Source organism: Plectropomus leopardus, chromosome 23 (genome assembly GCF_008729295.1).
Source record: "Plectropomus leopardus isolate mb chromosome 23, YSFRI_Pleo_2.0, whole genome shotgun sequence".
Classification (NCBI taxonomy): Eukaryota; Metazoa; Chordata; class Actinopteri; order Perciformes; family Serranidae; genus Plectropomus; species Plectropomus leopardus.
The window spans coordinates 4681019-4698103 of record NC_056485.1 but is presented as its reverse complement, the minus strand read 5'-3'; the positions used below and the strand labels follow the sequence as shown (position 1 = coordinate 4698103).

At 40.5% G+C, this 17085-nt stretch overlaps 1 protein-coding gene across 1 annotated transcript in view; it reads right to left on the bottom strand.

Moving 5' to 3' along the window:
* Positions 1–7302, bottom strand: part of nrxn2b (neurexin 2b) — a 742597-nt gene extending 735295 nt beyond the window's left edge. The window contains exon 1 of the mRNA XM_042512007.1: positions 6571–7302. Within this exon, the coding sequence (XP_042367941.1) occupies positions 6571–7282 (712 nt within the window). The 5' untranslated portion in view covers positions 7283–7302. The remainder of the gene's footprint in view (positions 1–6570) is intronic.
* Between the last annotated feature and the right edge of the window lie 9783 nt (positions 7303–17085).

Genomic DNA, 17085 nt, shown 5'->3' with positions numbered 1-17085 from the left:
TGTATGCCTCCATATTTTACATTTCTGAGGAAAAAAAAGCAAGGTATTATTTCATTATTGGTACTGCTGCCACACATATGATCTAATTCTGCAGGAAATGCTGCTGGCTTTTGTACTGGGAAAGGTTAGGGTCAATCATCATTCACTACTGGGAAAAATGATCGGCAGTGATGGAAATTTGACACAGGGTGAACAGTTCTTATAGACACTTAGCTGGCACAATGCAGTTGCCAACTGAACTGCCAAAAATTCTGTTCATTTTTTTAGTCGGTACAAAGTTTACCATAAAAAAAGACTAAATAGGTATGAGATATAAGAAAGTAAACCATGGTCAAATTTTCTTTGGCCTCCGTGCTACTTTCTACTGTTGCCTGACCTGCTTTCTAGGCCTTCAATGGCATTGAAGGTGACACACATACAAAAAAAAAGAAGAAAAACACATACTCGCCTACTACTGGTCTCTCAGTAATGGGTAAGGGATTTTGGCTTTCAGCCTTTGCTGTCATCTGATTAGTGATAAAACACAATGGTATAAAAAAGTGTGCATTTTTGTCAGCATGCGATCATGACAAAATGATAGCTTTAATCTAGAAACATATTACATCTTAACCCACAACAGGATATTACACGTCTCACACTATCTTACATATTAACATTAACCTATTTCTCTCTTAAAAGCCATTTCCTGGGCTGTGTTTGAAGGACAGGTATCGTTGACTGCAGTTTATGTATAATTATCCAGTATCCATGAAACACAACTGCTTTATTTATTTATTTATTTTCCTATAAAAGCCCATTAGCTATTGTTTTGGTGATTCACATCCCATTGCATCTTTTACACCCACATGTGAACAAGCCGTCTTTGTTCTTTTCACATAAACAGTTTCTCTGCTAATGAGCTGCTCCTCTGAGTGGCAGCCATACAGGATGCATGTTGAGGATTAAATTGATGGATCAATTTTGGGTGAATATTGTAACAGTATTCGGTACTTACTATTACTTTATCCCTAAATTCAGCAGAAGTATTAGAATTTTTTCTAGTACTTGCTCCCTGGTTCCTAAACCTCATTCTATGATATTGTATTATTACATTTCTTTAATGTTTAGGATTTCTGCCTTTGTGTGTGTTCTGTAGCATATCAGGGTTTGGAGAACATGTCGTTTTAAGGCCAATTCAACCAAACAGGGCATAAATACCTTCTCTCTTACCGCTGCTGGTATCTGCACATGCAGCTTGTTCAGGTTTCAATTGTCTGGGTTCTTAGATGCCTCTGAGATTTCTGCTTCCACCCCAAAATAATGGAGTTAAACATAATTTAAATTGATTTAATGCACACAATAGTAGGACAGAAGTAAACATTATTAGCAAAATGGCAGATTATATTGTTTACCTGCAAATCTTTGTTGTTTTATTAAAGATATTTGTTTTTACCCAAAAAACAAGAACAGATCAACTATTAATTAAACCAGTGCGTGCTCTTTTGTTTTTGGACAATTTCTCCATTGTTTTCTTTTTTTCTCTTTCCAACCTGAAGAATATGACACACCTGCTGATGTTGTCACAGTTCACACTTCAGGTAAAAAAAAACAACAGTTTTTTCTTTGGTTCCAGCTGAAAACTGACTTTTCTGGGTCTGATCAAATTTGTTTTTTGCCCAAATGCTGTATGATTCAAAATTAGGTGCAGGAACCATTATGAACCAGTTCCATGTTGGTAAAAAAAGGCCTGTAAGAATGCATCTGGATGAAAACGCAGAGTTCAAACAGGAGGCGGAAGCGCCCTGAAGCCGAAAAGCCACCCACGGAGCTCCAAACTGAAACCATCACCGCTATACTGATAGCTCTGGAGTCTGTTCTATTTTATTCTTTAATAATTCCTGTGATTGTGTTTTTACAGAGACTTAGCTCTACATGTGATTAGAAAGAGCAGAGAAGCAGAATTGCTTGTTGCAGCTTGTTAAAAGTGACATTTTTGTTAATACAGAAATAATAGAATGCCAAAAAATAGTACCACTGGGTACTGGTACACAATTCCAAGTACTGGTATCACTTCAAATGTGAACAGTACCCAACCTAGTAGTTTTGGTGGTCTAGGATTTTCAAGTATATTTTCCTGGTTGTAAATCTATGTGAAGACCAGCATCAGCTAAATGCCTACATGATCAAGCAGCACATCATGGATCATCTGGAACAAGACACATGAATTTATTACAAGTGCCACATCTCATCATTAAAAATGTACCCATGAAATGATGTGCTCTTCCTCTGCAGAGTGAGCAGGCAGCAAGCCTTTAAAAATAAGCTTTCCTTTGACACGGCCCCTTCACCACAGAGCTAACACAGCGAGACATGGATTTGTTAGTACAGACATCTAAAGTGTCTTAAAACCAACTAAAAAAGAGAGAGACCTTTACATTCCCACCCACGTGTTAGATAAAAGGAATAAATACACCGCTGCACTGGCAGTCAGCCATAATGACCCAATTAACGGTCCTCAAACCAAAGAACATCTCTGAAAATAAATTAACACAGAGCAAATTAATATCTTCATGCTGTCTTTCTCGCTCTTGCTCTCCTCTCCATTTCTCGCCGCTGATCGGCCGTTGCTCTCTCTCCTCGATTTCCTCTTGTTCCGTCTCTCTGCTCCTTACCTCTATCTCCATTCTCTCCCTCTATCTCACCCCCTCTCTCTCCATTTCAAAAGGACAAATGTTTCCTGCAGTCACTGTAGCACTGCATTGGTATTCTGCTCTCAATTTAGCCAAGAGCCAGGCAGCAGTATCTGCTTCCAGCAACCACACAGCAATCTGACACAGAGCACACAGAGAGAGGGACAGAAAAGCTCCAAGAATTAAAGGAAGTGAGAAATATGAGAGAGAGAGACGGCGAGAGAGACGGCGAGAGAGAGAGAGAGAGAGAGAGAGACAGACAGACTTATATGGCTGTCCAGCAGTGGCACCATTTGCTGTGCAATAGGGCCTTTAAACAGCAGTGCAAGAACAAGAAGCTTTCACAAACACGAAACAATGCAGCATCTCGAAACTTGACTTTCTACATCAAAACAACTTAAAAGCTTTGATCAAAATCAAGGCTGCATGCGGATTTTATTATTATTACTTCAGATCTATCAAAAACAATACTCACTAAAAAAATAGAAAAATAAACAAAATATTTTGTTTTGGGTTGATTTCCTTTTCAGCGCTCTCAAAGCTTATCTGTGGGTGCCACAAAAATGCAAGACTTCAAACAATTGACACATAACTTCTGGCAAAGTAGTTATCTGCCTTTTGAAGATCCAGTAATTACAAGTCATTTCATCACACGCGACAAGGTAGGAGCGACTCAGTCTATTGATTATTATGGATTATGCGATGCAATATTAATAGTACACGTAACGGTGGGGAAAAATGTGGAGATAATGGCAGATGAAGGGCTTCTCCCCTTTATTACAAATGATCAAGACAGAGTAAGCAATTTCTGATGGATGCATAGGGAATGAAAGAATTCACGAGCACGGTGTGAAGATGCAGACAGTTTGAGAGAAAAGAGAGGAGGGAGATAAGTGCAGGGGGGAGGAGAGGCGGGAGTAGGAAGTGCTGACAGCGGGTAAAGGTGAAAGAGAGATAAGTGGAGTAAGGGAGTGAGCTCGGGAGAGACAGAGCGGGGGAGGTGGGTGAAGAGAGATGGAAAGCCCAGATAGCCTTGAGAAGAGGAGGTAGGAGGCGGGTGAAGGAAATGCTGCGGGACGGAGAGAAACAGAGAGATGGATGAACGTAAAGCAGAGGGAGAAAAGCACAGATATGGAAATGGGATGTGTCAGTGAAGGAGGGAGCCAGAGGTGTAAAACAGAACAGAGTTTGACATTAGTTGACAGCACAGGAGCACATCCCAAGAGCAAACGGAGGCAAAAGCAGGGTGTACGCCCGAGACAATGGGCTTGGAAAGAAAAGACAGAGAAAGGATGAAAAAAGAAGAAAGGAGAAAAAACACAGTAAAAACAGCAGGACAGAGTTGAAAAGCAGACCTACAGTGTGTGATTTTGCATTTGAAATATTCAGTTTTAGATATTCAGCACCTTTGATGTTAAGAATTGTTTTAGAAAAAAAACCCCGAAAACTCCCAGCCACATTCAAAGTAGCACCTGTGCCATGTCTAAATCTCTTGTATGAGTCACATAACGCCTGAAAAAGTGTTTTTTTTTTTCCTTCAACAACTCAATCTTTCAAGCAATGAAACTTTTTAAAAACAATTTTGACAATAGACTGAAAATAGCAATATGCTTGCCTTTTCAGAAAGCATTTCATGCTCCCTACTCTTTGCCCTCGCTGGGTCAACAACTCAACTATTACAACCTGCTAGAATACAAAGATCCAAGTGCCTCACACCAAGGAAGAGAGTCACTTGTGACTTCACTGCAGGAGATGTAGAAAGGTCAAGCAGAGACTATTTTAGTGTAATTTACACACATCAGAACTGTTCAACTGGCAACCTCTCATACCACTGACCCCTTAGGGGACTGAATTGTAACAACATGATCACAAAACCTGAGACCCAAACCAAGGTAAAGACCCTGACACACCAAGACAGACAATCAGTCACATTGTTGGCCCCAGCCGGCACTTGTTGGCTTTTTTTTTTTTTATTCAGCATGTTGAATCGGCATCGGTGACAGTGGAGCCTGTCGATGAATAAAATCACTCTGATTGGCAGTTCAGCTTAGCGCACAAGAAGAGAAACAGTAAAGAAAGAACTAAAGATAAAAGGGAGTGAGGTCAAAACAAACTTCTTATATAAGATAGGCTTGTTTTTCTTTAGTCATTGAGCTTTTTTTTTTTTAGCAGAAATGTTTCCTGACCGTTTTTGTTGTTGTTCTAGTCTGGTAGACCCTCCTGATAATATGAACTTAACATTGTGTTTCTCTCTCTGTATCAGTCGGGACTCTCTGCCACCCCAGACACTTTCAGTGGGCGGGAGTACTCGATTTGACGGACGTCATGTTTAACACACTAGCATCAGCCTCTGGCGTGACATATAACATACGTGTCAGCAGCACTTTCTGAACAATAAGAAAGGCATAAAATGTCAAATACAACCATTTACCATCTCTGTTTTATGGCGGCTGATATTGTCCTCTGCTCTGATGGTAAGGAGCTCTTGAATCTCATTGTTTTTTCAGTTTGCAGACATTTTCGCTGTGCTTCATCTTTGAATTAGCTGCTTTGCGCACAGCAGCTTTTTAAATCCCCAAGGATGGGATGCACGCATATGCACATCGTCAAAATGTCACACGCGTGCCACCCATGTTCATGTCTTTCCAGCTTTGCGTTTTACACAGACCTCATTTCAGGACTGTTACTACCACTTGTCCAGGTTCAGAGGCACGACCACTCCGTCCCTCCTTTCTGTGATCAAACGTTATATACAGAACAGCGAGCTGGAATAACAGCGTGATATTCCCACCTTGAACAGGCAGTCTAAGCGTGACTAAATACACTGTCATTTACACAGTAACTGTATAAAAAATATATTGTATTTATATTTACCATTTGTATGTGATCCTCGTCAACAACAATCAGTGGCGAGACAACAAGAAACATCGAATTTGTACCAGAGAACATCTTCATCAACAACAAAGCCAGATGACAAAACAAGCTTTTGCCAAATTCACGAAGAAAAATGGTGAAAAAGTATTTTCCTCTGAGGAACTAGGGAAGTGCATCCTCTTGTCCTTGTTTAATTGTTATCAACTGTTTTTCTGAATTAACTTCACTTATTGCTGTGTTTATGAACGTTAGAGTTAGTGCTTGTTGCTGCAGAAGCCACCATTACTGTTCTGCAAGCAGCGGTCTATATGCTACATATTCACCTACAACGCAGTTCCTGATTGGTTGCCTATGTTTTCAGCTACAGAGAGGCTCCATGACTTGGCCGGCTGAATTTTGTGCTTTGGAAAGTGTTTGGGGCAGAGAGTCCAGACTGATACATAGAGTTAAACTGAACATTGAGCTTATTAAATTGTGTCGTTAATGTGCTTAATGGCTAACCAAAGTCATGTCGGTCTCCTGGTTTCCCTTTTAGAATGATGATTACAGACGACTGCTGGTACAGTATCTCCTCTCACACAGGCGCATCATGTACACACTAGTCAGCAGTCGGCTGCAGTCATCACAGTGTGTTCAAGTGCAACTCTCTGGCTGAGAAACAGGCAACTTGGGTTGACGCAACAGCCGGCTTTCGTCGTCACTAGTTTTTGATATTTGTTCAGCATGTCTCGGCCTTTAAACCTTACTAGAACACAAAGATCCTATTGCCTAACACCAGTGAAATGAGTCACTTGTGACTTCACTCCAAGAGACCTAAAAAAGGTCAAGAAAGACTATTCCCCTTAGGAGACTGATTTGCTACAAAGTGACCACAAAACCCAAAAAGCAAGAGTCAAATCTCCAAGATCTCATGACATACCACAGACTTGAAGTAACCAAGCAAATCTGCAATGTTAGCTTTAATTTGTCAAGACAAGACAATGCAATGAACCCACAGGAGAGCAGGTAGAGTATAATGGTTCCTTACCTTCCTTGCAGTACTTCCCCTTGAAGCGGGTGTGGGTGCAATCACAGTGAACTTCTCCATACTGAATAGAGCAAAACCCTCCATTGAAGCACGGGTTCTGTTTGGTGCAGAGGTACTCCAGGTCGCTCTGAATGCCCTGACTGTTTAACAAAGTAGGAGGCATCTCGCCGACCTTCAGGTTGGAGATCAAACCCTGGAACGGTGGCTCGTACTTCACCGTGCTAGACGTCAGCGCAGAGAGGCGTACATCCGGAGGGATCCCGCCCACAAACAGGTCACTGACCACCGCCATCTCCTTCCTCTTGGATTTGACCTCGGCCACTTTTGTCTCGCCGTCCACCATCAGGAGTGTCTCACGGAAGTTGCGGGTGAGTAGAACCATGTGCCAGCGGTCGTCATTCACCCGCGTCTCCATGTGCAAAGTGGCCGGCTCGGCGCAGTGGATGGCGAAGCGCAGCTGGAGGCGCCCCCCGGCGATCAGGAGCTCCAGGAAGTCGCAGTTGCCGCCATCGTCCAGGTAGAGTACCAAGGCTTTGCTGATGTTGGTCTTGAGGCTGAAGCTCAGCTCGCCCACTGATCCAGCTTCCCAGCGTCCGTAACGTGCCCACTGGCCAGGCGCCCCACCGAATTCCAGCATCTTCACGGTGGTGAACAGGCTGAAGAGGGTCAAAGGCCACAGGGGCCAACACAGGAATCTTAACCCCCTTGTCATGCTCAAAGTTCCCAAGTTTCCCCTTTTCTATTTGATGCCTTATCGGTCAAATACACCCCAGAGGTAAGGCCGAGCTTCGCTGTGGCTACAGATTTCAAATGTAAACAACCAGTATTATATATCACTGAACTGGGATATTAAGCTCACTGGGTAAAGTAATCCTCACAGGGGCCCTACTCCAATTTTCCTGGCGAATCAGCAGTTTTTTCCTCTTCTCTCTGATGCTCTAATTCTTGTCCTTATCCTGACTCTCTCCTTCGTCTCTCCATCAGTTGGTGCCTCTGGGACTTGGAGGAAAGGAATGAGGAATAGCGGGAGAGAGTAAAAGAGGGGGGGGTATGATAATTTCAACACAGCCGTTTTCTTCAAAAGCCTCTTGGTCTATCCTGGACCCGAAAATAGAATCTTCCGTCTCTAGAATCCAGATCTCAGTGCAATTTCCAGGAAATTTGAGCTGCCGCCAAAAGCTTGGGGGAAAAGAGTTATCCGATTGTGATCTTTCTTTAAGGGGAGTGCACGTACAAGAAAATGAGCATAAGAGTGAGGGAGCCGGGGAGTAGACGGGTATCAGAGTCTGCCGGTGTCTGCTGGAGCATAGGAAGCGTTCATGGTGTTAGCGTAAACCCATTCTTCACGTGCAATTTAGGGATTATAAAGCTTCAAACAGGTATGGGTCCCATCGTTTTGGTGGCAGCTGGGGCTCTGGAAGAAACATAAAAAAAACAAAGCAAATATAAGTAACATACAAAACATACCACACAAAATTCGGATGGATAGTTAACCCACATCAGCATCAGGTTTCTTGTGCTTCTTGAGATGCCTTTTACAAGAATTTAAACCTTTGAAACAACTCCTCTCAAACATGGGAAAAATCAACAACTTGACACAAAATGTCCTGCAGTTGCAAAAAAAATTAAACACTGACAAAAAAATGACCTAAAAAAATAGAGAGAATCATTAGAAATTTTCAAATCACTACAAAAAATGCCAAGAAAACAATATCAATCAATTGAATTATCAGATATTTTTATTTACATTTATATTTTTTATTTTTTCCAGTTTCTGTTCTTTTACTTTTATTTTTGTTGTTTGTTTTTTTTGTTTTGCTAATTTAAATAATTTCCGTGTATCTTTTTCTTTTAATTTCTTGTTAACTGTTAAAAAAAGGGCTCATTGCCTTTCCATGTTTTATAAAAAAAATCAAGCCAATTTGCTCAGGTTTCAAAGGGTTAAGTTATTCAGCAATTATTCATTTTTACATGCTATTTAATCTGGTATCTTTCATCTTTGCGCGTAGTTTGCTTTTGCCTGCAGTTTTAGACACCATGTACTTTATATAAAAATCCCTCTTCAGTTGAAAGCTGACACTTCAAAAAAAAAAACAACATTTGTCTAGAGCCAAGCGATAAATATGCTTTTCTGAGTTCTGCATAGCTTCATACTTCCCAGAGGGCCCTAAGTAATATGAATTATTACTTATTATTTCTTCTGCTCAGTCTCAGTCACACCAATAGATATGTCAAGCAACATACTAAACCTCGATATAATGGTTTCATATGCGGTGAAGATAGCCGTCATCTATATGCACTTTTTTGGCCGATCAGCAAAAGACTATCTATGATAAATTGCACTCTTCCACTGTGGCACGCATACACACTACCAACATGCATATGCAAACACACACATCATTAAATCAAATGCGATTCAGAGTGGAGTGCTGCAGAGTCAATAGCTGTCTGAACAGCCAGTCTTGACCCTGGGGCTCGGCCTAATCCCCAGCCATTATTTCTTGAGTGAGATCTAATTTCCATCACAAACAGTCTACAATTAAAGCTAGGCTCACCCCTGCTCATGCTCCCTTGTGCTATCCTGCCTGGCTTCAAAGTGACAACAGCGATGACGCCAGCATGCGAGCGGGGAGGGGGAGGTAGGGAGAAATACAGACAGAGATGGGGAAAGAAAGGCTGCATAATCATGATCTCAGAGGGGCGAGGCTTAGCGGCGATGGAAAAAGATGAGGGAGGACAGAGGGGACAGACAGAGCTGTGAGACACAGAGGAGGGAGGAAGACAAGTAATATCAGGGCTATTTTTCTCCAGGTGATATTCATATTGGCAAGCGAGAGAAAGTAATGCTGCCTTCAGATGGAACTTGGGAGGTCAAATTTCCAACATGGGAAGCACAGTGCACATTGCGCTCGGCATGCAAGTGTTTCAGGTTGGAAGTAAATTTGCTTAGGAAACTGACAGCAGAGACAGTTGGTGCATCATTCCAAAAATACAAAAAAAAAAAAGCATCCACTCTCTGATGATACATCTGCAGTATGTCTGTGTAATCTGCCACTTGCCGCTGTACTATGTCCTCTTGCACTAATAAAAAATATGCCTATTTAGAGTTAAATTTTTACAAAATGTCAGTGTCAGCATATGCCACAGCTGCTGAACTCTGCACAGGGCCGTAAATATAGAAAATACTGGAGGCGCAGATGCACTGTGTAATGTGTTGAGCTACCCTTTTAAGTGACTTAAATATCCACTTTGGAAATAAGCTTGCATTAAAAAAATGTCTATATATGCCATCAGAACAGCAAAGTCATCTCAATTATGGTTTTCTTTTTTAAAAAATGTTTTTATTATATTTTTTGTCAGATTTTCATTGGTGATCGCTGGGTAATGTGCTTTGAATTGGTTCATTGTCAAGTCAAAATTCAAAATTGTGGCTTATATTGTAATAGCAGTATAATCAATAATAATCACAACATCTTTTTTTGGGGGGAGTATAGCTCTATTTGTAATCCTACCATGTCCAAATATAGTTTGTGTTCTCATTTTGGTGGATATCAGCACGTTGATGTTACTGTGGCTCATTAAACAGAGTGCAAAATGACAATATGGACACTACTTTTTGCCGTTTCCCTGCTAGCAACCTTCGTACATTTCAGCTGGAGTTGTGATCTGCTATCTGTTTTGAGTGTCTGGCCTCTTGACCTGCAGTTTCGGAGTTTCTGACAGTAAATGAAGGTGTGGACTCCTGTGTGTTATGCCTCATGATTCCCACTCTTCACACAATCTTACGCCTACACATGTGGAACTAAGAGCACATGGCTGATGCCGCATTACTGTATGTCAGACAGTTTTTGAATGCAAGACGCTGTCAGACAAAATGTCTTCTAATATGTGGCAGGCTCAGCATGCCTGGAGGAGTGATAAAAACCGGGTGCTGGTTTATTTTGGGCTCTGGGTGACAGAGCCAGATCTGCGTGTTTGCACATGTTCCTCTCTCAATTGCACACATGCTTGAATATACACATTTTGCTGTAAATTAACAGGAATGATTCACAGGATTCATAAGCAGTTATGAGAGGAAATGCACCTCCTGTTTAGAGAGCAGGGTGTCGCTTAGAGACACATCTGGATAGGTAAACTATACTGCAAATTTACATAGGCATGAATACATGTACACCTGATTACACTAATGCAAAAATAACCTCCCCTCCATCATGCAGACGACTTCATGAGCAAACAGCCCGATGTTTTAATACACATGCAACCTCCCCCTACTCACAGATCATGACATTGTTTAAATTGCTATTATGAATATCAACAAAAACATGATAAAACACTTTGGGACTTTGCATTTTGTGAACAATTTGAGAGCTTACGCTTGTTTAATCAACCATTCTTTTAACCACATCTGTGTCCCTTATGGGTAAATACATTTGGAATATTCCCTGGCCAAATTGAATATTCATTGAGTTATTTCTGCCTGTGTAGGGACTCTCTGCTGCTGCACGAGCAGCATCTCCCTGTCTTTTCACTGTGCTGTGTTTATGAGGGTTCACTATATTCACTGTATCCGTGCATTGTGTTGCTAGTTATTAGGTGTGTGGTTGTGATTGATTCTGGTTGCGTGTGCAGCTGTCTGAATTCAGCAAGGCAACTGTCCTTGTGTGACAGCACAGTGTTCATCTGGACCGTGTATACTCAGTGCGAGTTTGTGTGTGTCTATATTTATGCCTGCATTTGGGATTATCATTTTTGTCACAGTCGTAGTCCACAATGTCTCCTGTACAGCATTTGGCCACAGCATTGTTTTACAAATGACATGTACGATCCAGAATCGGTCCAGTTTCAATCCAAAAATAACATGTTTGCATTTTTTTTTTTTCTCTCCCCCAACTGCTAGCGTGACATCCATCTGCCTCGATTCTCTCCTCAAGAAAAAGGACAGCTCTCTCGCTCAGTGCTTAGCTGAGCTGCAGCAGCGCTGTGCAACTTGACTGAAAGAGCAATCTGTACCCAGCCTTATACACCCTGACCCGACTTCTTGTCCAAGCGAGGCTCTGCAACCCTCAGGATAACTGCACGGTCATGTGAGCCACCGCCGACCCATTTCCTCTCACATCATCCCATGGGGAATGTTGGCACTATCTTGACAGAAACTCAGCTTCAAACTCAAAAAAGTCTTTGTCTACATCCACTCCGCAGTGGAAACTGTCCCATTAAGCAGTTTTATTCTATCACTTGTGACAAAGAACCCCTTTACAACATGCAATTTAATGCATCCCATATCCAAACTGTATTTCATATCTGTATATGATAAACCAATTACATTTATACCTGGAATTAAAGAATTGTTTGATACCGATACTCCTATCTGCAAATGCTGCAAATACTGCCAAAAATGCCGGATCTGGTATCAGCGAGTGCGCAAGTCTATGCGCCAATCAGATATGATGTAATTTGTTAATACATTTAAAGTGGTTTCACACCCAGATAAAACAGCTTTCCTGGAAATCAATTCTGTTTTTTTTTTGTTTGTTTTATTGTCTAATCATTGTTTTTATCGAATAATATGCAAGAACAATTTGGAAAAATCTGTTTTTCTTTGCCACTGAAGCAGCAGCCTACACAGCAAGTTGTACTGTGCAGCCACTGGCAACTACTGTTTTTGAGCAGTGAAGGATCTTTGACCTCCAATAAATAATGTAATATTATCAAAATGGCAGTCATTTGAAAAAATTTTACACTGGATAAAAGAAGATCTATGCCGTGTTCATGTTTTAATAAGTAGTATATCAATCTTAATCATATTTATTTATTTATTTTAAAGCAATGGTATCTGAACAAACGTTCAGGTGTCAGAATCAAAATTGTGAAGAAAAAAAAAATGCATCAGAACATCTCTACCAAAACCCAAAAGGTTTGTAGCCATTCTCCACCATGCTTTTCAACTTTTATGATACAAATTATTTTTTTTTAAATTATTTTAAAAAAAACACACATAGGGTGCTCCTCATGATATTGTTTGAATTGAATTTTCAGAGCCAATATTAGTGTTGAAATAAAACAAACCTTCCATATAAAGGTAGCTGATCCCTTGTTCAGAACAATGACTACATGATTGCATTTACACCCCAAAAATCTCCAGAGGTATTTTGGCCAATTGGGTCACAATCCATCCTCAGTGTGTTTTGGGTGTAATTGCCTGTACTGTCATGTGGTCAAGCACTATCTGACTGCAATAAGACCACCAAAAACACTTTTTAATGCACGGAGAAAAGGGGGTCACAGATTAGATGTTTTTGAATCTATAGTAACAACAAAAACTTGCATGTATTATTTCCTTGCAACAAAACTGTCTGTACTGCCTGTATTTATTGGAATGCTCCAATTGGAAGTACCAGATAGCTGCCATGACAATAAGTCAATGTTATATGATACATTTGAGTAAGTTCATGCCCATGGCAGCTTAGCTAAACCAGCATTAGGAGATAAAAAAAAAAAAAAAGTAGCACATAGAAATTGAAATTTCAACAACTCGATTAGTATTTGAGGAGACATCCAAAACTGATCAAATCTAATCTGGCACATAAAAAACAAAATATGGCATGAATGTGTGTATTTTGGTGTTTAATCCATCTCTTGCGGAGCTCCGCCTTGGCTCAAGGTCTCCAGATTCCCCACAGAGCAGAGTACACCTGTTGTGTGAAGCTGTGCCAGGCTTTCATCTTCCTTCTATCGCAAACACCCAGCGCACATGCATTCAGGTGAAGTCTGGTTTGAATACTTCACTGACTACTTCCAGTGCTACATCGAGTTCAATGCTGCACTTTTTTTTTTTTCCTCCTAAGGGGCGACACCTTATTTAGAATTGTAAATATGACACTGAAACACTTTTCAAGTGCAATAAAAATGGCTGAAGCGTATGAAATATTTATACAGTACAATAATCTAGACAAAGGATAATGGAGGTGTAGCTCACACAAATATTTACACATGCAAATTGTTTTCCTATGCACAAATACACCTACGCATATGCACACATTTTCCACATGCAGACAAGCAGACACACACACACACACACACACAAACACACACCATATCCCAGTCAGGCAGGAGCCATTAATCCTGGCCTGTGAGAAGCTCAGCAGTGTACCATCCGTCAGCAGGAGGCTGCTGCTGCCGCTGCTGTGCTCTAATTAACCAGAGAGGCACGCTGAGCCACTTTTAATATTCCTGGTCAAGATGGAGAACAAGGATTTAAAACAAGAAGTAGTGTGAGAGGGAGGAAGAAAGAGAAACACAGGAAGAGAAGGCTGGAGCCAAGACATTGTGAATATGGAGGATGAAGGGAGTGGGATGAGGAGAGGAGATAAGAGGAATGGCAGGTTTGGAAGTTAGACATTTCCAAGGAAGCTGTAAATAAAACCGTTGTGTGTTCCAATGGTAATTCTTAGCAAAGCAGGGGAAGCAAAAAACAAAAGACAGAGAGGTATTATTTCTTTGCCAAACTAGTCCCTATGTGTCCTGGTTTGACATCAGCAAGCTAATTAGCAACTAGAATTACTGCCTCTTGGTTGTATGCCTCTGCAAACCACTTAAGTTGCAGTTACAGTTTACATCCACGTCTGTACAGCAACATATGTAGCCGTGACAGCTGACAATACTTGAATATGAATGTTGCTGTTACATATTCAAAAAGATGGATGTCTCACAAACATTTTCAGCTGGCAGTGTAGAAGACCTACACAAAATGGACAACCAGGTTTAGTGTCACCAATCCAGAATCTGACCAAATGTATCCCCTTCTGTACCTGACTTATGTAGGCGAATTATGGCAGGAAGTGTTTCTGGAGAGCATTATGATGTCACAGTGTAGATGACCTTTGATCTTTTGAGTATAAATCATTATCATTTCATCATTTTATCCTATTAGACACTTGAAATTTGGTCATAATAAGCAAAAGAATTATTCATTCCAGGTGAACTCAAATCTGACTTCTTGAGATACTGCTTTCACAAGAATAAGGCTGACTCAAGGTCACATTAACCTTGACCTTTAACCACAAACATCTAATTAGTTATTTTTTGTGTCAAAGTGGACATTTGTGCCAAATTAAAGGAAAGTCCCTAATAGCCTTCTTGAGATATCATTCATGAGAATAAGACAGATGCAAGGTCACAGTGACCTTGACCTTTGACCACCAAAATTTAATCAGTTCAATGCTGAGTTCAAGTGGATGTTTGTGTTAAATTTGAAGAAATTCCTTCAAGGCATTCTTGAGATACTGCCTTCATGAAAATGAGATGGATGCAAGGTCACAGTGACCTTCGACCATCAAAATCTAATAAGTTCATCCTTGAATCCAAGTATGCGTTTGTGCCAAAATTTCATGAAGGCCTACTTGACATACTGCGTTCACAAGAATGAGACAATCATAAGGTCAAAGTGACCTTGACAATTGACCACCAAAATCTAATCAGTTCATCACTGAGTCCAAAAAGGAAGTTTGTGCCAAAGTTGAAGAAATTCTCTCAAGGCGTTCTACAGATGTTGTGTTCATGAGAATGGGATGAACAAACAGAAAGACAGATTAATGGACAGATGGACATTTTAAACATTATGGCTCCAGTCACGGCAATCAGACATTAGACAAGACAATACTATCTAAGCACACTTTCACTACAAATACTAAATGTACAGGGTAATAACTGACAGATAATTAGGTCATGAGCTGCAAAAGTAAAAGTATTTCATCAGGAATGCTGCTGTTTACAGTCTGTGCCATCATGTTGATGTGATGTCAGATTTCTGGCTTGAGAAACTGTGTTCGAGTTTTATTCTTGAGGGCTGTTAGCTAGAAAGTCAAAATTTCTGTCTGTCTGACATCACTGGAATGCAGCTCTAGGATGAAGAGACAGACTTATGACTCAGGGATTGAGGGAAGGGGAGATTTACAAAGACTCTGAAATGTAGGTGTTCATTTTCTCAAAGAAGAAATGAAAACAGAGCACCTTAAAGCTGAGTGCAAGGGGAAAAAAAAGAACTAATCAGTATTTCGAAAGCAGAGCTCCATGACACAGTCCTCCAGTCATGTGGAGCGCGTGAGCTAACAGAGGTGAGCGGGCGCTTTATTCTACATCAGACTACAGCCTTTGATCAGCCTCGTCAGCTGTAAGCCGCTAGTGACTAGCTCTGGCTGTTAGTGCTAACTGCATTTAGCCCTGATGAGGAGATGCTAATGAAACAGATCAAGGGCTTTAGCCTTGCTGTGCGATTAATAATGACTTTCGTGGGACTCCTTGTTGCTCCTTTCGCCGTGACACCTTGACAGGGTAAATCACGGGGAGTAAATGAATTTGCTCCGCACGCTGAAATGAGCTGAAAAGATAACCACACATTGTGTAGTCTGTGGCTTGCTTTGGACTTGGTGCTGCAGTAACAGGTCACCCAAATGTCTCCTTTATCAAGTCAATCAATAACCACTGGCTGGAAATAATGAAGGCTTTTAAAGGGACGGCTGAGTAGGGAGGTTTTTTTCAACTAGTCTGGCTAGTCAGGGATCAATTACAGACACAAGAAATGGTGGACCTGTCTCTGACGATGGCACATAAAAAATAGGGATGTCCCAATCAGATTGGAAGGATCGGTGTCGGGCCAGATCAACACATTTTTTAATTGATCAAGATCAGTTATTTTTTGCATCCTTTGATTATGTCCACGTCACGCAGGTGTTGTAAATGGAGAGACCGGTTTTGCAGCAGATATTCAGGTTTTATTGTAATGCTGCTACTTTAAGTAGAAAATGATTATTTATTCATGTTCAGTTTAAGCTGCTACACCATTGAAAGTGGAATTCAAATATTTCTTGTTCATATTTACTGAATAAGTTTTACTATAATGCTACAAAAAGTAGAAATTTCACTTTATTTATGTGTTGTGACTGGGAATGTTAAAGTTCAGCTACAACACTACTCTGAAGTGGAATTGTGATTATATTACTCTTATGACAATGCTACATTAAGTGGATTTGGGAGCTTTTTTGTTTACTTACTTTCTTACTTGTTATTTCATTGAAAAACAAAAAAACAAATGCTGCACTAAATGGATTTGAGAGCTGTTTCTAAAGACATTGATTTTTATTTGGCTGATATATTAATGAAACCAGCATCTTTAAGAATGTGCTATTTTTATACTCTTTTGCTTCTTATATATTTTTGGAAAATGCGGTTTATCATCTAAGTGCCCATTCACTGGAGGCATTTTTGGGGATACATTTATAATTGTTATTGTACAGTGTTTGATTTTGCATGTGTGAAATGTGATTGTCTCCTATTTAACATGGCTCCTCTCTTGACACAAACTGTTTGCCCGATGAAGGTCTAGTACCGAAACGTCGCAAATAAAAGTGATATTACAAGTTAGACAGTGTTATTTTATAAAATAAAAAAAGCCAAGCTGCACTAAGTAGACTGAGTTAACAGTCATGTACAAATACTGTTAGTTTGTTTACCTTGTGT